General features: G+C 44.3%; 1 protein-coding gene across 15 annotated transcripts in view; it reads left to right on the forward strand.

Moving 5' to 3' along the window:
* The window catches only part of SEC14L1 (SEC14 like lipid binding 1), a 140,332-nt gene that overhangs the window by 22,786 nt on the left and 94,368 nt on the right, over positions 1-23,178 (forward strand). For 3 of the 15 annotated variants that reach the window (XM_078848623.1, XM_078848624.1, XM_078848626.1), the window contains one exon: positions 22,800-22,891. The exons of 11 other annotated variants lie outside the window; for them this stretch is intronic. In XM_078848623.1, coding sequence (XP_078704749.1) covers positions 22,829-22,891 — 63 coding nt within the window. In that variant the 5' untranslated portion in view covers positions 22,800-22,828. Of the gene's footprint in view, positions 1-19,474; positions 19,591-22,799; positions 22,892-23,178 lie in introns of those variants that run through there. One more of the 15 variants, XM_078848625.1, reaches the window with a different exon arrangement.

The raw sequence follows: 23,178 nt of genomic DNA on the forward strand, positions 1-23,178 counted from the left end.
AGGGTTTTCTGTTTTGTGCAATTAGAAAGTTGGCAACCCTAACTGAAGTGTGTCTGGGCTGGAGGCCCAAACCAATGCTATCTTGTTGCTCACAGAGATGTGCAGCTGGGTGCGTTGTGCCCTGATAGATCATGAAGGGGTACTGCAGGGGTCACAATCCCCAAGGTCACTTCATTGTCCTCCTTCAGACTCTCCTCTACTGTGATGCCCACAAGCATCTCAATAAAGGTTAAGTCGCTGATGTGCTGTGAGTGCTGCCTATCATGCTGACAAGTATGATCTCATTGTTGCCCTGTGCTCCCCTGCCTCATCTGCTGTATCCACCTGTTACCTCATTTTATACTTAGATTGTCAGCTCTTCAGTGTGGGGGTCATCTTTTTGCTCTGTGTTTGTACAGTGCCTAGCACAGTGAGGCTCTAAATTGTGGATAGGGTCCCAAGTAATTAATCATTATAATCAGATTGTGCCACCCTCAGGTGAAGTCTCATCCTATTCCTGGATCCCATAAGTGACATCTCTTGTGGAGTAAGGTACTGCAGCATGTGACTAGGGTGGCAGGATCTGTCCCTAATGGAGCTGGGGCTCAAATCAGATGACCTGGGGGTAACTGACAATCCTGTGATTGCGGTATGCAAACTGCCAAACTTTGCACTGGAGGAAGAGGAAATTTATGTACCTGCCACTCTGATTTGCATAGGAATTAAGAGGGTGAAGATTGCGGGGTGCAGCCCTTTCCATTCATGTAAACCGCTAATGAGCAGCTTGCCTTCACCCTTTTCTTCCACTTCCCCTATCTACTTTAAGAGCTGCTGACCACTAGCCATATGGGAGACCTGTTAGCTTTTCCTGGATTTGAATGCAGCCAATTAAAATAAATGTTACAAGCTTGAGACTTTTCCCATAGAGTTGCTGGAGCACAGAGTTCCCAATCCCTGCTCTGGGGATTCAGCCTTTAGTGGCTGGTACTCTAAACTTCCCACCCTGCTGCTTTAATGAGCCTCTGTGCTTGGCCCTGGTGTGGCACTGCCCACCTCCCATTCAGTAGTGCCTGCCATAGGCTGAGATGGATTGCTGTCATAATGGCAAGAAGTGCATAGACAATGGAGGTGGCAGGAACTGACTGACGTCTTGAATAAATTCACTGGAGCCAGAGGTATGAAGTCACTAGAGCTGCACCAGTTCATGTCGGGTAAGCTTGGCCCCTGTTCTGGAAAATTGACTTAGTTGCCCAAAAAGTTTGGGAACCACCAACCTCTGGTTCAGGCAAAACATTTCTATTTTTCAAGTAAAGAAACTGCCAAATCAGATACTAATAGTTGGGTAGAATCTGCCCAGCCTACCAATCAGCCCCAGCCCTGGTGTTATATGACACTAGCTTCAGCCACGCACAATCCTCCCACAAGTCTTTGGAAACTTTAGCCTCCAGCTGTCAGGTCTCCTAGCCTCAGTGGCTGGGAGGCAGTGGAGAGGAATGTCCTACTGCATGTGAACAGAGAGCTAGATGGGTCGTTTAAGCAATAGCTTCTCCTAGAGGGCCTCCCAAATCAGGGAATGGCCCTGGAGACCTGGATATGAATGATGCCTCCACACACACCTCTCTTACTTTGTCTACTAAACTCTCCTATTTGCCTCCTGATACTACAATAAATAGGAGCCTTTCAGTAGTGCCTTCTGCTAACTGTAATGAAAATAGGTGTCAGAGTAGCAGCCGTGTTAGTCTGTATCTGCAAAAAGAACAGTGGCACAAGTACTCCTGTACTTTTTGTAATGAAAATACTTACACTGAGCGGCATTCTAGGTGGCCAAGGCAGTGAGCAGCTCTGCAGCCGGGGGATGGGCTAAATGCCACTGATCATAAAATAAATAGTATCAGCACAAGTGCAGTGCTTAAGAGCAGGAAAGCGGTTCTGTGAATTTTACCAGAGTTACTTGGTAAAATTTCACCATCAGCTGAGGGGAGTGCTTACTGAGAAATTACCCTGATCAGAGATGACTTCTCTTCCCTTGGAGGTCTGCTTTTGCTTTCAATATTTTGTTTGTTGCTTTTATTGTGTCCTCCCATCCTCCCCTATTAACCCAGAAAACTGAAGTTAATTTTTTACACTGATTTTTGTGTGTGTGCCCATTTTCTAAGTTTTGCACTAAACACTGATGAAATCCCTGGGAAATTTTAAACAAAATAAAACCTGCAAATGAAGGGCCTTGTAAATATATCTGTGAGTAGCAATGCTCCCCTTTCAAATGGGCTGAGTGTCAGGTATTTAAAAAGTGTCCTGGTAGAGATTACCAGCGCTACCCCTCCATCCAACTCTGCTATGGGTTTGTCTACGCTTGGAGCTAAGGGTGTGAGTCCCAGCATTGCAGACATACTCAAGCTACCTCCCTTCTAGCTACCCCATCATTTTTAGCAAGCTGGTGCGAGTTTGTCTATGCAAGCTGGGACTCGCACCCCTAGCTCCAAGTGTAGACATACCCTATGGAGGGGTGCATACAACTATGAGGATCTCATATGTGTACAGGCTACAGTAGGGATCTTACGTACACATACAAACCCATAGAGAGAACACAGACACACAATGCTAGGACTGCAGAAATGGGCCCTTACCTGTATCTGAAGATACTGACAAGTGCCAGGCTTGTACTGTGCTTTAATATCTTCTACAGTGAGGAAGATGATAGGAGCAGGCAGGGCTGTTGCATTCTGTGAGCAGGAACCCCATGGGATCTGTCTCACTTCACCAGGATAATGGGAATTGAAAGGCCAATTTTCTCCTTGACTCATCAATATGTTGCTTATACAAACTGCATGGAAGCTATGGCCAGCTTTACAGATACTCAGAGCAAACAGCATCAGTGGTGCCTAGCTGGGAAGGGCACTCAAAGGTTGGGTGGCAGCTGCTAAAACTGTGAGTCTGATACATAGTGGGGCTCCCCTGTGAACCACGAGGGCTTAGTCCTGCCATCATTCCCACATTGGGCATTTGACCACTTCAACTTAGCGCTGCTGCTCTATGCTGGCCTACCTGCCTACATTTGTGACTAAAGAGCAGCAGAGTTCTGTGCCTCCAGATCCCTGTGCATCAACTTCAATAGCATTAAAAAGGCTCTTGCTATTTCAATAGCAAGGACAGTGAGGGCATTTTTCTGAGGCGTCTGCAGAGGCACGGGCAACTTGCCATGAGCTTTGTGACAGCACTTTATTTGCATTCAAAATCTGTATCCAAATACAATGCACATGCCTGTGGCATTTGCCTGTATGGTGAAACAGACACTAACGGTCAACCCTCACAGACAACTCACTATTGCAATCACTTCAAAATATCCCTAAGGAACAGGCAGAATGGCCCCCAATGCTTGGGCTGCTGAAAATCTTAATAGCCCATCTAGCAAAGAGTCTGCTCAGCTAAGCAACAATAAAAATCATTCAGGAGTCTGCGCAGGGGAGGAGAAACACAGTGCGTGACCTGTGCTTGCACCATAGCCTCTTGCCTTGTTTGTGACGCAGACAGTCAACCCCTGTCCAAGGTATCAGTACAATTTAGTTCAACCTTCAGTTAAGGATCAACCTCTGCTAAGAAGCTGTTTTTAGCTGCTCCTGTGAGAGCTGATTTTAGAATACAGGTCTGGCTGTAGATAGTATCTTCCTTCAGCAGTAATAAAATCCAACCGTTACAGGAGTGCATTTCTGAACTCCATGAAGTTTGGGCAACCTCAGCCTATTAGTGCAAGCCTCCCATGTCTCTCATCCCATAGGGGAAAGACAGTCTTGTTTGGGGCCTGGGAAGACTGAGCCAGATATGGGACAGAACGAGCCCTTCCAGACATAAGCTATGTTTGGCTCATTTGTATAACACTCTGCCAGGATTACACGACAGGAGGGGCCCAATTTTATTTGCCCCACTGCAGTGTTAGGAGGGAACTGTAAGAAAAAAGGGTTTTTCAACTCAGCCTATGAAATCTGCTAAACCAGCAAGTTCGGCCTTTTCACTGAGATGTGATCAGACTTAATTTGACAGTGATTTCTTAAAATATTTAAAGAGCTGCCTGGAATAAACTGATCGCTTCTGAGTAGTGACCTAAATTCCACTAGCTGTAAACTTCATTAGAAAGTGAATTTGTGTTCCTGCCAGGAACAAGGCACTCTGTAATTTCACTGATCTGGCTAAGCCCCTATGCTTTATGAATGCTTCCTTTGGCACAACACAGCACACTACTATCGGAGCTTGTTTGTTCGGAGATGGTTGTGTGTGGTGGGGTTTTTTTTCTCCTCCCAGTAAAAATGCATGATTTGTTTACCAATTGCGCTGTGAAATAGAGGAGTTGAGCCATCTCACTGGTTGTATAGACTCTGATACAACAGCCACAAAGGAAAATGTAGCTTGTGATCATCTTCGCCCAGCTTGAGAAACTTTTCTCTCCTATCCAAGTTGCCCTCCCCCTCTCTCGGGCCTAGTGTTACAGGGACATGGGAGAGGTGGCCACAGCTCTCGGCAGCTGCCTGGTCATGCAGCTCTGAGTGCTGGCCATAAGGGGTACCACACAGCCCTGCAAAAAGCTTCTTTTGCCTTTCCCCAGCCCAAAGGACCCCCACCATACTGTACCTCTCTACATCACTTCTAGCCTCTCAACCTAGGAAGCATGGGACTCAGTTTGCATCCACTGGTTCCTACACCTTTCTGTGACCTCTGCCAGCTTTGGCAGCATTCAGTCTGCACTTTTTTAATCTAGATCTAGGCCCACATTTTCAGAAGCAGCCTCTGATTTTTGGGTGCCTCTGTTTTTGAGCACCCAGCTCAAGACACCTCCTTGGGCCAGATTTCCAGAAGCGCTGAATGCCCATAGTTCCCACTGACTAACTGGAATGGTGGGTGTTCAGCAGGGTGCCTTATGTTGGGTATCCAAAAATGGAGGTACCTCAAGTCAGAGGCTGCTTGTGGAAATGTTGGCCCAAGCTCTGGGCTATCAACGTGACACCTCTCACCAGAAATAAACCCACTCGAAGTGTCCCATTCTCAGAACGGGTAAAGCACAGGCCCTAGTAGCACAACGCCTTGCTGCCTGTCAGTGTGTCTCACCGCTGTCCTGGACCCAGTTCTAGGCGTGAGAAGGTCCCATTCAGTCTTTGGATTCCCTGCTGATACTGTCAGCAAGGATGTGGTTTTTATGCCGTGCATACCTGTGCACTGAGAGGAGTTGTGGGACTCACATTTTACACTGCCTCCAAAGAGGATGATTGCTTTCTGTTACTACTGACCTAGGCTGGGTTTGAACTCTCGATTTGAAAGAGAAAGGCCCTGGAGCCATCCAGTGCACTGACCAATGAGACTCCTGTGACAGTTAGGAGATACATCTGTGTCAAACTAGAGATTCTATTTTGTTTTGGGAATGATTGTGATCTTCCCTATGGATTAGAGCAGGCATATCAAACTCAAATCACCACAAGGGCCACATGAGGACTAGTACATTGGCTCGAGGGCCGCATCACTGACACCTTTTCATATGAAGATACAAAAGCCCCCACCCCAGTGCCGTTCCCACTCGATCCCTTCCATGAGGCCCTGCGCCTGCCCCGCCTCTTCCCACCCCTTCCCCAAAGTCCCCACCCCAACTCCGCCCCCTCCCTGCCCTATTCCAACCCCTTCCCCAAATCCCCGCCCTGCCCTGCCTCTTCTCCACCTCTGGAAAGCGCTGTTTGGCGGCAGGAAGCGCCTGGAGATAGGCCAAGGAGTTGGGACGCGAGGTGGTGGGTGAGGGGAGCTTGGCGGCTGTAGGAAATAACGTAGGGGGGCGGGGAACTTGGCGGGCTGCAGCAAATAACTCCGTGGGCCACGTGTTTGAGACCCCTGGATTACAGCATCCATTTTGTAGCAGAGGCTCAACACTTAGTAGACAGACATGAGACAGAGACATTAAGACAGAGCAATCAAGGACCATCAGCACTGAACAGCTCTTCCCTCTAGTGGGTTTTCTGCCAGCAGGGCCATTGGCTTTGTATGTCTCTCTGTTCACAGAAATAGATGGGGGAGGTAGGAGCTGGAGCCTAGACCTTCCCCAGTTTGCAGCATATAGGAAAAGAGAGGACAGAGTCAGTGTTAAAAGGGGTATGTTTCTAAGCAAGGGAGACCTGTCCCTCACCATGTGCAAGAAACCAAGAACTTCCAAGAAGGCAGGGAGAGCTCGGTCAAACCCAGGACTCACAGGGGTGGTGAGCTCAGGCTGAGGGGGATGTGTTGGGGAGTTTGTTGTTTTCCATAGAGCTGTAGTTCTCTCTTGTGCTTTTTTAAAGAATAAACTGTGAATGAGCAATTTCTGTGATAAGCCTGCACACCTTGCTTTACAGTCATGTGGTTCCTGAAGACTGGAACTAGAAAACCAGAGCTCCCACAGCCAGCTGGACTTGAGGGGAAACATCTCTAAACAATTGTGGGGCTTGGGAGGTCTGTACTGGTTCTAGGTTGCTGGACTGTAGGGTTCCACTATCCGAGAAGGATGCCAGACACAGGGTCTGTACCTGGGAGTGCCCAAGAGACCCAGAGCTGGGGACAGCGACCAGTCACTACCCAGACCCAAGGGGGCTTAGAAGCATATGGGATTCAGCAGTTGGATCCAATCACAACAGAGCAGTGTCCACCCTGAGAACATGACTGGACTGGTTTATGACACCTCCCGCTTCCTAATCTCACAGCTGGGGATCATATGAGTAGTACCCTTTCCAGTCTGGGTTGTTGAACATAACACCCTGGTTCCTTTTATGCTGTGACTTATTGGGTACCCCCTGCCTCCTCTTACATTCTAAACAGTGGAATATATCCGCATCTATTATAAAGACCTCCCCACTTTGAGAATTCAACCTCTCTTTGTCCTAGGCATCCTTCTTACAACTGATATCCCTCTCTGGCACAGTTGGGTTGGGGAAAACGTGTTTCCTATCCCAGCCCTGATATATGCTTGGCAGATGAGCCTGCTCACATATACAAATGATTATTTATATTAAAGTAGCAACAACAGGCCCTGATCTAACCTGGGACCCCATTGTGCTAGGGTTATTACAAATGCAAAATAAGATAGTCCCTGCCATGAAAACTTTGTTCTCTAAATAAGTCAGTTGGTGTGACTGGTCTCTGTGCACAAATTACATACAGCCTTGCAAAATTCTACTCAGCTGGGGCCAATAACTCATTTTGCCCAGAAGTGAATAAAATGTCATTAGTTGCTTCAGTCTCATCATGAAGGACAGATTTATGATGGGGCTGGTAAGTAAGTTTTCATGAGAGATTTTTCAAGGCCGAATCAAAAGGAAAATACCAAAACAGCAGCTTTTTGTGCTGACTGTCTCATCTCCCGATTCAGAAGCCTAACGTGAGTTTTATTTGGCTTCTCTGACTCCTGGCACAAAGGAGCCTCAGGTGCAGCAAACCTGGGCTGCTGTCCCCTCCCCTATGTGTATCCCTCTGAAAGGAGCTGCAAAATAAATGCAGATGGGATAACACAGCTCCCCTTGGAGGTAAATTGGCCTTCTCCTTCCCCCAGTAAAGTCCCATGTGACTGGACTATAAGAGGCACTGTTTTGCCTTACCAAAATTATGATGATTAATTTTCATAAGCAAAGGAGGAAACCAGCACTTGAATAAAGAGATAGCGCTGCTGCCATATGGGTCTGTGTTAAACTAATACACTGGATATGAAGCCTGCAGGTGCCCAGACAATGGTTAAATTAATTTTCCATAAATCTGGGCAGTTTTACTAGTTCTTTATTCTCCCCTTGCCTCTAACACAGTTATTGTTGTTTTATTATTTGATGCAAGCTTGCAATAAACTCGTTAATTTCCTTTTGGCTGGATGTTTGCCAGAGGGGCACCCAGTCTAACCTTATGTTACCAGGATAGCTTGCACAGTTTAATCTCTAGCTATCAGGTGGCTTTGTCTTGCCAGCCACAAAGAGCACCCTTTGTTTCTACTCCCATGTCCTACCTCCAGTCTCGGAAGGTCTGAGGCTAGGAAAGTCCTGTTTGTACTGTTTAACCTCTGGGGACACTGTGCCCAGATGGGAGGGGTCTCACAAAAGGTGCTCAGTGCTTAGAGTGTTTCCAATGAGAACACTCCTGCCTGGCAAAACGACTTCGATTGCAGAAAATGCAGAAGGCGGATGAGGCTGTTTGGCTCATTTAAGTCTTGGTTCTAGAAGTGGGACAGTGCATTACACTCTCTTTAAAGGAAGACAAATGGTCCCTTTCCCCTTCTACCTGTAATTTTGGTGGCTCGGGGATTCTATTCCCCTGTCTGTGACCTGGCTGCTGTTTCGGCTGTGGGATCCTATCCTCCTGTGATGGGTGTATAGGCTCTTGGATTTTAGCCTGCCTGGGACCAGGCTATTGTGCAGGCTCTGGCATCCCATCCTTCTCTCTGTGACCTGACTCAAATCAAGTAGTTAGTTCAGTCTAACTACTCCTGTGTGTGCTCAGAATTCACTGCAGGTGCACTCATTTATGCCCCTCTCCCAACAGCCTGCCATGCTGTAGCCTGGCTAAAAATGTCTCCCTAAGTGTAACATACCAAAATATATCAAAGCAGCAATTTTCTTCAAAAATGTGATCTCTTTAGTATAGCATGTATCTCTTTCCTTAGGCCGTCTAATCTCTGCCAACAGGATTAAAGATGGGGGAGAATTTTTTTCTATATTTAGCTTTGGAGAAATTGCTATAACAAATCCGATTTAGGATACTCTATTCTCTTTTATTTTATCTCCCCTACTCAAGTCCTTGTAATGTGACTATAGGGTGCAGTTTGCCAGCTCTCAACCTTTTCTGTTTTTTTTCCCCCCATGCAGTTGATTAATAACCTCAAAGAATAACACCTACAGCTGTTTCATTTGCAGCTGCTGGGTATGGAGACTAATTACTGACCTTCGGAACCTCTGTCACCCTACTTTGCATGTAAAAGTGCTGATGAATAGGAACTGGCTGAGGAGATGGTTATGGCTCCTGCAAAAATAAAAGGAATGTGATTTCGGTAGTTATTTTCAGCCTTTTCAAATGAAATGTAAAAAGGCCGTTGGGCATCTTTTGTCCATATAAATCTGATCATATCCATGATATGGTTCGCATGGTACATTGCACCAACTTTTTGCAGTTAGCTAACCTAAATTTGTGTCTTGAAAAATCAAAAATTTAGCAATGCAGTAACAGGGAAGGGTTTATATTAAAACTGTGTAAGTGGAATCTTTAGATGGGGGGCTTGTAAAATGCAAGTCTCCCTATTATCCTACTTATCCAGTTTTTAAGGCACTTCTCAGAATATTCTACCATTCTCAGAACAGTAGATCATGTTTTGTTTAAAACACACATACACACAAGTCAAGACAGGTGGGATTTTGTATCATGGTTCTGGTAGGTCCAAACAACCATAAATATTGGAAGGGTTTGGATCTGGATCCAGGTCTCAGATTACCAGCATGAGCCCATCATGGCTTTCTGCATCTGCCTAAGAAGTTATAAGAATGGCCATTCAGGGTTAGACCCATGGTCCATCTAGCTCAGTATCCTGTTTCTGACAGTGGCCAGTGGCAAAAACTTAAGAGGGAATGAACAGAACAGGCCAACAATCCATGGTCCATCCCCTGTTGTCAAGTCCCAGCTTCTGGCAGTCAGAGGTTTAGGGACACCTAGAGCATGCAGTTGCATCCCTGGCCATCTTGGCTAATAGCCATTGAAGAACTTATATAAATCTTTTTTGAACCCACTTGTAGTCTTGCCCTTCACAACATCCCCTGGCAACAAGTTCCACAGGTTGACTGTGTGTTGTGTGAAGAAATACTTCCTTTAGATTGTTTTAAACCTGCTGCTTATTAATTTCATTGGCTATCCCCTAGTTCTTGTGTTATGTGAAGGGGTAAATAACACTTCCTTATTCACATTCTCCCCAACATTCATCATTTTATAGACCTCTATCATATCCTCCCTTAGTCATCTCTTTTCTAAGCTGAACAGTGCCAGTCTTTTTCATCTCTCCTCATATGGAAGCTGTTCCATACCTCTAGTCATTTTTGTTGCTCTTCGCTGTACCTTTTCCAATTTTTTTAGGAGATGAGGTTGTGACACTGGTGGACCAGGTGCCAGCTCATGGCAAGGCCCACGCCTCACTGAACATTGACAAATGCATAGCTGATAACCTGTCTTGCTTACCTATGTGCTAGTATCATCAAAATAGATATTAGATCTTACGTTGATAAGAATGTGTTGAGAGTTTTTTATAATGCTTGTAGGAGGCTGCATGTATTGATCTCACTTGTAACTTCTATAGTCCATGGTATAAAGTTACATTGAGTATTTGCATTGTAAACCTCTGTAATTGGGTAACTCACCAAACAGGAAAAGAAGCATTAATTAAAGTACAGTGCTCATCCTGCATACAAGATAGCTCACTGGTGACAGATGAGGTATTGTGTAGCATCAAAGGACAGAGGCCCTGCTGATTGCATTCCTAACTCCCTCCAGGAAGGAGAGACCTACACATGAACTCATCTCATCAGTTTGGACTCTGCAGTGGAGGGGATAAAAATCCCTGACAAGGAGAAACTGATTCTCTTTCATGCTGTCTGGACTTTGAGGGGCAATGATTCCTAAACATAAGCAAAGAGATCCCCATGCTGCTTGGCATGGGTTAGCTCTGAAAGGCGTTTTGAATTGACCGATTTCTACATCTGTCACCTTTTGAGTTACACAAATGAGTTTCAGTCTGTTAGATACACTTTCTTTAACCTGTAAATAATGCTATTATTCCTTTTTCCTAATAAAAATGTAGTTAGTTTATTACAGGATTGGCCACAAGCATTGTTTTCGTGTGTGATCTAGGGTACAAATTGATCTGGGGGAAGTAGCTGGTCCCCTGGGATTGGAAGTAAACTGAATATTTTGTGATTTTTTTTTTTTGTGTATATATATCACATAGTCCAAATGGTCTGGGTGGCAAGATACACTGGAGTGTGCAAGGGGACTGTCTGTGATTCCATGGTAAGACTGTTAAAGTAATCCAGGAGTTCACATTTGTTACTGGGTTGGTGAAATGTAATTATAGAACTCACAACCAGTTCGGGGTGTCTGCCCTGCTTTTGACAGTCTGCCCTGAGGTTGGTACTCTCAACCATGAGCCATTTCAGACTCTGTGGCAAGAGCAACCAGAACTGCATGCAGTATTCAACATGTGGGTGTACCGTGGATTTATATAGTGGCATTATGATATTTTCTGTCTTATTATCTATCCCTTTCTTGATGCTTCCTAGCCTTCTGTTAGCTGCTTTGACTGTCATTGTACACCGAGTAGATGTTTTCAGAGAACTATCCACAATGACTCCAAGATCTTTCTTGAGTGGGAACAGCTATTTCAGAACCCATCATTTTTTATGTGTAGTTGGGATTATGTTTTCCAATGTGTATTACTTTACATTTATCAATATTGAATTTCATCTACTATTTTCTTGTCCAGCCACCCAGTTTTGTGAGAGCTTTTATAACTCTTCACAGTCAGCTTTGGTCTTAACTAGCTTGAGTAATTTACTATTATGGCAAACTTTGCCACCTTACTGTTCACCACCTGTTCCAGATCATTTATGAAATGTGGAACAGTGCTGGTCCCCAGTACAGATCCTTGGGGACCCTGCCATTTACCTCTCTCCATTGTAAAAACTGGCCATTTATTCCTACCATTTGTTTCCTATCTTTTTTAACCAGTTACTGATCAATGAGAGGACTATCTGCCTTATCCCATGATTGCTTACTTTCCTTAAGAGCCTTTGGTTACATTCCAGTTCCTAGCTTACAGGTATGAACATAATAAAAACCTCCAGAAAATTGGACCCTTTGTTGACTGCCACAGTAGAGAGACCAAGGACCAAATGGGCCATAGTTGCTAAATATATTCTCTCTTGTCTCTAGAGAAATGGAACCAAGTTTTCTGTGGGTGTAACTTCAATGGAGTTATGCCAACACTTACTTTGTCTTCATTTCTCTGAAGATGAGTGTTCAATCTTTGACCAGTAAGGAGGCCAAATTGCAATGGTAGTTTCTATTATGTGGTGCGGTAATCAAACTAGTTACACAAGCAGAGAATCTGGGCTATGACTCTCTAGGTCAAAGCTGAGGAATGTTGCTGTGGTGGGTGTGGACAAATTTGCAGAGCTGCTTCCCATGCTGTATCAGATCTGTGGGTGAAGAGAGAAATACAGTTTCCAGTGTCCTCTGTGTAGCCCCTTTTATTAACATTAAACTCATTGAGTCTGCAATGGAAAAAATTAAATGGGATGAACGTCTGCCTCAAATTATGCTTTCTATTCAGGCTGCTGCTTCTGCAAGTCTGTTACAATCTTATTGTGTCATGTTTTCTTTGTTTAATCTCTAAAATGCAGGCACTGCTATGGAGCACAATGAGGTTTCCTCTATCTAATGAAGACAAATTAAAGTGGACTGAGCGTGTATATCAAAAAATGGGATTGCCTTGGCACAAGACTAGAATTAATGTGAACAGTTCTGCTGATCACAAACTAGGAGCATTTATTTCCAGTGGCTTGGGAATAGCATCGTGAAACTTATGCTTCTAAAGAGATTGTTGAATGAAAGTTGCTAACAAAGGCCTGGTCTACACACAGCATTCCTCTAACTATATTTACCTGCATAACTATTTTGATTCAGAGTATGACTTTTTTAAAAAATGAAATAGTTATACAGCAGCAACTCCTAGCATGGACACAATTATACCAGTATAAACGTGCCTTCTACTGGTATAATCTATTTCCCTTCTTGTATGGAATAAGCTATGCAGCTATAAGTATCTTTACAGCAGAATAACTGTGCTCACACAAGAGTAGACAACCTCTACAGGCTCAATCCAGCTCCTTGGAAGTCAATGAAAAAGCTCCCATTGACTTTAAGGGGAGGTGGATTGGGATCTACATGCAAAGAAGTTGACCATCAAATAGCTGGATTTTACGGGTAATTTTTAATATTGCACATTATTTATTCTATTAATGCGATGGGATTGTTGTTTATTACTATGTCTATGCTATTTATAAAAATGCAAGACACTTTACAGGCAAATGGGGACGATAACTACACCCTGAATCGCTTACAACCTCAGAGCCTGATTTAATGCCAGTTGAAGTCCATGGGAGTCTTCCTATTGACTTCAATGGGTGTTTGGATTGGGCCATAAGGGCCTGATCCAGCAGTGTGCTCCCCCCAGCATTGGTCCTTATGTCTTCATGCAATCCCATTAACTTCTTCCTTTCCATACCCGCAAACCCAGTTACTAAGAGGGATGTTAAACAGCCTTTTAGATTTATTTTGAAAGGATTTTAGTTGAGCTTTGCATTTTCAGAACCACTTAATCAAGAAGCATGTTTTTCAAATGACTGACAAGTGTCATTTGTTAGTTTATTAGACAAAGGCAGCCCCTGAGTCCCTATCTGAACTGAGGACTGGATGGCCCAGTGACTAGTAATTGGCGTTTCACCTCTAGGTAACCGGTTGTCACCCAGGTCACTTTTTGTCATTTAATGGCTGTTCATTCACGTATGTGAACAGACTTGGATAGCTGAGAGCAGTTTCCAGGGACAGCACTCTCACATCATTCACCCACCACCAAGTCTGGCACTAACTGATGCCTTTCTTGGCAGTCTCCGTATAGATGCCAAGAACGAACACTCACAGAAAGTGAACTAACTTCTCTCCCCTAGAGTGTGTCCCTCCAGTTCAATACAGATGTACATTGGTGGAGCAGTGAGGGGAAATTTATGAAGTCCCTTCCAAGGAACTACTGGCTAGATTTTTTTCAAAGGCATTTAGGTCTCTGTTGGTGCAGGTAGGTTCAAAAGCACCTAAGAAAGTTAGTGGCTATGTCCCATTCAAATCAATAGGATGTAGGCACCTACACTGTTTATGCGCTTTTGAAAATCCCACTAGGCACCTTCCTGCTTCTTTAGGCACGTAAATATCCTTGAAAATCTGGCCCTACCTGCTTTTGGTTAAATATGGGAAATCGGAACCTGATTCTCTTCTCAGTTACAATAGCTTGGTGCTGGTGTAATTGCATTGATTTGAATGGAGCAACTTCTGAGTTACAGTGAAATAAGAGAGATCAGAGTCAGATTCTGAAGGTACATCTACACTGCAAAAAGACCCTATTGCAGCGAGTGTCAGATCCTGGGACAGATGACTCAGGCTTGCGCTGCAGGGCTAAAATAGCAGTGTAGATATTCCTGCTCGAGCTGGAGTCTAGGCTCTGAAACCCAGCAAATCAGTTGATCCTGGCTCTGAGACACGCCGCTGTGTTTTTGGCAGTTACTGCCAGTGTGGCATCCTGCACCAATATTAAAATCCCTATATAAGTGAAAAATCGTCCTCCTTTTGCATCACAAACTCAGTGATTCTTTCCCTTCACACTGCAAAGCAGACTTGCTCCAGTATCTCACACGGATAATTGCGGGATGAAATCATATTGATTGTGTCACAGATGCTGCTGAGGTTAATTTCTCCATGAAGTCTGTGCTATCAGCCTCCTGAGTGTTCTCACAGATGGGTGAGGCAGTGAATGTCAGATCTGATGCTTAACCAAGAATATGCGCTAGCCCCCTTCTCATCCTGTTTTCGTTATTTACGATGCCAACAGATTCCTTCTTGCTGCACTAGCCCTGTTTGTTATGAGTACTGACTTTAAATTCCATATAGGAGGCACTGTATAAATGGAATAGATTTGTTACACTCACTGTGGTCACATGCTTATCCTGATTCATACATTTCATGAATCAGAACTTGGTCCTATATGCCAATACTGGTTTGCGTAAATCTTAGCATGCTATTGGCATCTGTGCTGTGACGTAGGTCAATGGAGTCAGAGTGCTGGCAGCTGAGCCTAACTGGCTTCTGAATCAATTTTCCTATAAGTAATTTGAGAGCAAAAGCAAAAAGCCTATTCCCAACTGTTAGTGACTCAGGACACCAAGACCTAAGGCTCCAGGGCGCAAGTTTCTCTAAGACTAATATTAGCCCAGTTCTCAGTCATGTGAGTGCTAGATAAATGTTACTGTAGTTGAAGTGTTCAATGAGCTACTAGTTAGCAGCGTGATCCAATGGATCAGTGACCAGCTTAAATTTCAAATGAGCTGGGTTCTTGTCTTGGCTCTGCCACAGATTCATTGTGTGACCTTAAGTGTAACATTTTATGGGCCTCAATTTCCTCCTCTGTAAAATGGGGATAATAAATACCTTCCCTGCCTTTGTACAGTACTTTAAGATCTCCACATGAAAAGTACTACGTTCTCACTCTCTCTTTCCAATCCTCTCACTCTCTCTTTCCAATCCTCCCCCAAAACTCGCTTCTTCCGTTAAGTCTTTAAAAATTCATACACCTCCTCCAGATCATCCCATCACAGCGTGCACTTGTAGGCTATGTCTATGCTGCAGTCAGGAGGGATGATTGCAGCACAAGGAGGCATACCCAAGCTAGCTTTGAGTCAGCTTGCTAAAAATAGCAGCGTAGTGGCAGCAGCATGGGCTTGTTGCCTGAGTATGTACCCAGGGTCCTGGGTGAGACTGTACGCCAGCAGCTATCCTGTGCTGGTGCCCAGGCTGTGGCTACACTCCATTTTTAGCAAGCTGGCTCAATCAAAGCTAGCTCAGCTATGCCCACTCATGCTGCAATCACACCTCTCTATTGCAATGCAGGTATACCCTTTACGTCTAAATTGTTTTGTCATGTGTGAACCAGAATGCTAGTTCACTTGGACACAGACCATGTCTTATTAATTGTTTGTCAATCATCATGCTAATTTTACCTGAGAGAGGAGTGCAGGATTGGGGCCTTTTTGTGATTTTTGGGGGCTTGAGAACTGGATTCTGTTCTCAGTTACATCAGTGAAAATCAGTTATTCCACTGACTTACCTGCAGTTACTTTTGATTTACACCAGCATATCTGAGATCAAAATTGGATCTTTTAGTTTGTAGCATTTTAATTTATTTAGGGTTTAGCAATCAGAACTTGCATCTGTCTGCGATCTGTCCTGCTGAGCATTATTCACAACTTCCCTCTTTTTTGCTATTTTAACACAACAGCAGCAAAGACAGAAGTTGCTTTTCAGTGTTTAGCAAAGTATAATTGAATTCTTACCGTGACTCTGTGATTTGTAATGAAAGGCAAGGACAAGGTCCATCCCTGGTGAAACTCCATGAACTTTTGTGAAATTATAAAAGATTAATTTTGGCCACAAGCTGTTTTATATGTGCCGAGAAAATCACAGCACACTGCTCTTGATCAATTTCACTTTAGGGTAACCATTATTTATTAATAATGTATCCTACGTCAACAATTCCCATTGACTCCAGTGAGAATATTGCCTGAAAACAGAGTAAATAACTGTTGTGTAATCAGAATACATAACACTGGAGAATGTAGTCTGAGAAACACATTCACGTGATGGGGAGTGACCTTATATAACGCACACAGGGTTTAACTTCCTTCTGTGCCTAGTAAGCCACATCCCTTAAGTGCTAAAAACATTTGTTGTGTCGTACTTTTAATCTGTATCCTCTAGGCTTCAATCCTCCTGTTCCTTTTCTTACGCATGAAAAAGACCTTTCTTCACAACCTTTCATAAGACACTTCAGTTTGCTGTTTCTTAATTCACATCCTTTCTAAAGACTCACTTCTGTGATGCCCATAAGCAGTGAGTCAACAATAATTATAAATCATATATTAATAGCAATATATTTTTTTAAAAACTGAGTGAGTCCTTCCTTTGTGTCGGTCTTGCTAAACTGTAGTCTTCAGTGTAGGGACTGATATTTTTTTTTATTTGTACATTGCCAAACACAAACACAATGTAAGCACTTAAAGAATACATTAATGACTTCTTCCCCTTTCACCAAAGACAACCTAGTTCCTTTATTTCTTTTTTTAAAAAGCCACTTTAGTGCAGATTTACTGCTTGTATTCTGGAATTGGGGGAATTGCACTAGAACTTAAATTACACAGAATCTAATGAGCTAAAATTTCTGAGTAAAGAGGACCATACAGTGGAAGCTGTATGGAGGCAAATTCCAAATGCTAAGAACATAGATATACTAATAGGATTATTTTACTGGCCTTCATATCAAGAAAAGGATATTGGGTGCTAGGGTTGCCAATTTTGGTTGGAGGTATTCCTGGAGATTTCATCACATGACATTATCTTTAATGAAAGATTATTCTATAATACCTGGAGACTCCAGGCCAATCCTTGAGGGTTGGTAACCTTATTAGGCACACAATACCGAGGACAATAAAAAAGCCAACTAAGTCTAATAACACAGTATTGCCAGGTGACTTTACCTGTGTGCACGTAAAAGTGGTCTAATGCTACAGTGGGAAAAGGTTTAGAGAAGCAGTTTCTCAACACCTTAAATAACTGCTTCTTGTAACAGCTAATATGAGAGAACAGCAGAGGAGAGGCTATTAGTGACTTAGTCTTAAATACCGCACAGGTTCGTTCAAAAAATAACTATAGTTGAATCACTAATTAATAGTGATCAAAATATAATTAAGGCCTCAGGGAAGGAATTGTACCAAAAATATTACCGTGGCACTTTAGAAAGAGGGATTTCAAAAATACAAGGAAGCTAGTCAAAAAGGCTCTTGAATGTCCAAAGTGAGGAAATTAAGATCCTTGAACAGCATGGAGGAGCATGTAACCATTCCATAATAGAATTCCAGTGGGCACACACAGAATCTGGCCCCTAATTGCTAAGTTATTATTGTAAAGCACATTAGGATACCTTGAGTGGAAAAACCACTACAGAAACCAAATTGTATTTCTTGCTCTGGGCACGTTACAGATGATATGGTTATCATTATAAACTTGCAGTGAGACAGCTCTCTCCCAGCGATCCACATCTGTAGAGCATCCCAGCCTCTGTAATTGCTGGCTGAATAGAGATAGAACAGCTAATCAAAGCCAGGGAAAGATGAGTGCTATTGGAGTGATTGGGGGGAGGGGTGAACAATGTGTGCCCTCTTTAAATGGGAGAGCATCCATTCTGTAATCAATTTACTATTGGTGGCAAACCAGCCTTCATAGAATTTTATGTTGATAACATCAGGAAAGTGAAAGTCAGAGGAGAGTTTTATTCCAGATTCATTTTATTATGAGGGGAGATACTAGGAGGGGATGGCTAGGTGGTCTAAGAGACAGGGTTTAACACTAATAAATTTATTTTTCAGTTGAAATAATGTCCTAGGCCTGAGTCCTGCAAGGAAGCAGGGACGGTGATGCAGGCAAGGGTTGGGGCAGTGTGCAGAGCCACCTGCCCTCAGATATGCCGCCACTTCCACTAGCCACCCTGCTGGAGCCTGCACCCCAAACCCCCTCCCACACCCTGCCCCAGCCCCCTCTAGCACTCAAACTCCCTCCCAGAGCCTGCACCCCCTCCTGCATTCCAACCCCCTGCTCCAGCCTTGAGCCCCCTCCCACACCCAAACTCCCTCCTAGCCTGCACCCTGAACCCCCTCCTGCACCCCAACCCCCTGCCCCAGGCTCAGCCCGGAGCTCCCTCCTACACTCCGAACCCCTCGGCCCCAGCCCAGAGCCTGCACCCCAACCTCCAGCCCAGCGGTGAAGAGAAGCGGGGGCTGGAGTGAGCGGGGGTGGGGCCTTAGAGAAGGGGCGGGGGTGTTTGGGTTTGTGCAATTAGACAGTTGGCAACCCTAGATGAAACTTGGAGGTACGCAAGACCAATCAGACTCCTGAAAGGGGTACAGGAGTCTGGAAAGATTCAGAGTCACTGTCCAAGGCGGATCCCCAGCCAGACCCCCGTATCTAGACCCCTTGCCGAGCTGCAGCAGGAGGCCTCCCAGCCTCACTGCAGGTGCCTGCTGCAGTTTGTCTGTGCTGGGGGTGGGACTCTCCCCTGTATTGCTATTATTCCTAGTGTAAAAAGAACAGGAGTACTTGTTTCAGAGTAGCAGCCATGTTAGTCTGTATTCGCAAAAAGAAAAGGAGTCCTTGTGGCACCTTAGAGACTAACACATTTATTTGAGCATGAGCTTTCCTGAGCTACAGCTCACTTCGTGGGATGCATTCCTGGTGTCTTTACATGCTGCTTAATGATGGGGAGGGGCTGCAAAGGGGCAGGCTGGGGCTGAGCGACTGGAGCGCCCCCTCCCGTCTAGTAGCACCGCTCACTGCTGCATGCTGCCAGCCTGAGGGCAGCAGGGCGAGACCTCCCTCCGCCAATCATACCAGCGCATGCGCAGGATCGGACAGCCGGCCAGATCGTCACTCCGCCTGGCTCCTCAGCCGCGCACGCGCAAAAGTGCAAAGCCAGACTGTCCCGTGCTGTGCCTAGACTGGCCTAGGATGCGCACGCGCAATACTTAACAGAGTGTGCTGTGTTTGCGTGTCTGCAGGCCGCGCATGCGCACGCGTTGGCAGGTGGCCAGGCCCCTCCTTCCCCCTGTCACTAGTATCAGCAGGCGGCCGCTGCCTCCTCCCCGGAACCGGCCGGCGGCGGCGGCTGCGCCCGGAGCCGACATGAGGCCAGAACCCCGCCGGTCTTTGTGACAGGAGGTGAGTAGGTGGCACCGACCGGCACCCCAAAGCGCCGTTCCCTGCCGCGCGCCCTCCCCCTTTCTCCCCCCTCATCCCTTCCCCTGCGCCCTCCGCGTCCCCCCCCCCGCATCCCCGACCCCTCCGCTGCCCCCTTGCTCCCTGCATCCCCTACCCTGGCCCTATTCCCCTACGTCTGTGCCCCTCTCCAGGCTGTGCCCCCGCCCCTCTCCAGGCTGTGCCCCTATCTTTACCCCTTTCCACCCTGCCCTGGTACCCCCACACTTCTCCGCCCTGTACCCCTACCTCTGCCCCTATACCGCTACATTTGTGCACCCTGCCTCTTCCTGCTTCCCCGAACCTACTCACCCCCTTTTACTTTCCCAGGGCCCTGCTTTCTCAGTGGCCACCCTCTCTGCTGTCCGTTATTTTTACTTCTCTACCCCCCTTCACACTGCTTCCCCCTGCTTGGGTCCCGGTAGAGTTTAACCTTCTTCCCATCATCCTGTAGATTTTCTGCCCCCCGCCCCGCGCTAGCTCATAGCTTCTCCTTAGAATCCGTTTGCTGCTTCCCCCAGTTTTCTTCCATGTCCCGAGTCCCCCTCTGCTTCCCTGTTTGTTCCCTGCTCTCTGTTAATGCTTTCACGCGGCTCTGTTGTGCTTACACTCCCTTTCCGTAAAGGAAGGGGAGGAAACAAAGGGTACAATCTCTCTCCCCCCCCCCCATTTTTTCTGATTGCTTCTGCTACTTCTTCCCGTACTTCTCCTTTTACCTCTCCTGCCTGCTTTAGGTGCTCGCTCCCTCCTCCCCCCCCCCCACCATTGGGCATCCTAAAGAAGCAACTTTTTTCCCTCCGGCTTTCTCTGTCTAGCTCCAGCTCTCCCAAGTTTTCTGTCCCTCCCCCTCCCCTAGCTTCTGGAAGGGGGTGGGGGGAATATATGTTTCTCCCTCTGGTCAGGGACTACTGACACCTTCCCCAATTTAAAGATGATACTTGTCTTCACTTTAGTGACCAGAGAGCTTCTTCACTGTAGACAGAAGCACTAAAATGTCAGATAAACTATTACTTTGAAAATCTTTCCAAGCTTTCTCTAAAACTTAGTCTTGAGAGTCTTGTAGTTTGGTGGGAAAGCAGCTGTGTTTTGAAGATGTTATGTCTCTGTTGATTTGTACGTACATTTTGTTCCAGTAAGGTGCTTTTGATAAAGCCCAGAAAGACACTTTGGACTTCAGATAAATTTGTCTTAAATGTCTCTCTTGAGGGAAAAGAATCTTCCCTATCTGTCCATTTTCTTTACAGTTATCTAGGTTTTGTAGCTTTTAGTCATTTGTCAAATAGCTTTAAGGTGTCTCTTGTTTCAGATGAGGTTTTTTTGTCCCCAGTATTCCTTGGCTTTAGAATCTTACCAAATACTTGTTTAACATATAACTTAAAAACTCTCTTGGAAGAGGCTGTTAATGTTCCTTTGGTATTTTGAGGCTGGTTTAGTGGAGAGGCTATGAGTTATACGTTTGAATCGTTTAGTTAAATCTTGCTATAACAATAGAAACTGTTTTCCACAGACTTTAGCAGGTATTATTTTGAGACCTATTATGTACATGAGACTGCCACGTTCATTCTTCTAAAAGCAGACTAAGAACTATCCTAGCTCATGTCTAGAAGACCTCTGTTTTATGTCTAGTCTCCATGGCTTTATAATTGTTGCCTTTTCCTTTAAATCTGTATACTGAGTCAATTCAACTAACCAAGCAAGAATATATTATACAGATTTCCAATCTGTAATGGAAAACAGTGCTGAAGTTCTACACTGCAAATGGATTTGTAATTTTTAATTCAGAATTAAAAATTAAACACTATTTATTACTGCACTTTCAGATATTTTAAAATAAATCCAGAGCGTGAATGTAGATGGATGAATTCATCACTTGAATAAATCTTTTGCCAGATTATCTGTCTCATTATTTTTTAGCATTTGTTGCTTCATGTTTCTGTTAAGTGAGACTTCTGTCCACTGTACTGTTCATCTGAAGTTGATGAGTTTGTGGAAGTAATATAGACACTGTAAGAGCATATTAGTATTAATGAGAAATATGGCTGTTTGTTCAAAGAAGTTAACATTGCATGTATGTCTTAAATCTGGCTAGCAGCCAATATTTTCATCCAAGGGTACTGATGCCAGTATTTTTTATTAGTATGCATTCAAGAAAGAACTTGATGGACCAAATTCATTGCTGGTGTAAATGAACATACTTGCTTCTGCTTATGCCTGCAGTGAATTTGTCTGTGTGTGTGTGTGTGTGTGTGTATTAACATATCCATAGTTTACTTAACTTATTTCCTTCTCACCTCATCAGCAAGTTGGTCCATCAGCACTTTGTATTCCTTTCATGGTTGAAAATAGTGAAGGATACTCTAATCCTATTTACACATAATACATTATTTCAGAGGAAAAAGCATCTTTTAAACGTTTTGAGATTTTACACGTTATTAGAAAATGGAATTCAGGGCCTTGTATCTTAATTGTTTTAAATTATCCCTTCAGCAATCTGAGAGTCAGAATGGGGGATTATAATAATATACCATGAATTGTGAGTTTTGCAGGGTTTTGTTCAATGGGAGGGGACTGTGTGGCTAACCTGGACAGAGCTTTTTGCATCTAACAGTATGTGCCAATAGTCATGAGACTTCTTGTAATGCTCATTTGTGAATGAGTGGTTTTGAAATGTCCCAACAGTATGTTGCTAAAATGGTAGAATGAGAACATACCAATTTGCTGCTTTTTTTTTAAACATTTTGGAAGCACTTAAAATATAGATGCTGTCTAAATATATATAGTTGCTCAGACCCTATAGTAGGGTGGTAAGTGAACTTGTATATTACACTCTTAATAACAAACCCAAAACCCGCAAACTCGTGAACATCTGTAGCACTTCTATCGCAGTGTGTGTGTGTGTGTGTGTGAGAGAGAGAGAGTAAAAAAAAAAACAAAAAACTAATTGCAAGCAAAGAAATTTTTATGGTGGTACATCAGTATAATTTACTTCAGCTATAAGCTCAGCAGAAAAGTTTCAGCTGGTGTTAAATACTCTGTTGCCACTGCAATCTTCATGATGTAGGTTACTGTACGTGAGGAGATGGGCAAGGAATCTCTCTCATAAACTAACAACATTGAACAGTAAAACTGCCCTCCCACATGTGACAATGACATTTTAAAAATTTGTTTTTCAGGTCTGAATAGTTCTTATTAATCTGAAACCATGGTGCAGAAATATCAATCCCCCGTGCGGGTGTATAAACACCCCTTTGAGTTAATTATGGCTGTAAGTATCACTTCTTAAACTGTAATTTTCTTATTTGAATATTATTACTTGTATTGCTGAAGTGTGGTCAAGGCTTCTTTTGCTAGGTCCTGTACAGAATACAGAGTACCTGCCTTGAAGAACTTATATTTTGCTTGTCTTCTTAGACTATAAGTGGTAGGAGGGAGAGGAAATACCAAACCTTCCCCAAAGCCTTGCCATAATTTTTGGGAGATTTATTTTAGGGTTTGCAGCAGAGGTGGGTCTGAAGGAGCAGGTGTTGGTCAGTTAGGCTGTTGCAAGTGGAA

The sequence above is a fragment of the Lepidochelys kempii genome, chromosome 14 (genome assembly GCF_965140285.1).
Source record: "Lepidochelys kempii isolate rLepKem1 chromosome 14, rLepKem1.hap1, whole genome shotgun sequence".
In the NCBI taxonomy this organism is placed as follows: Eukaryota; Metazoa; Chordata; order Testudines; family Cheloniidae; genus Lepidochelys; species Lepidochelys kempii.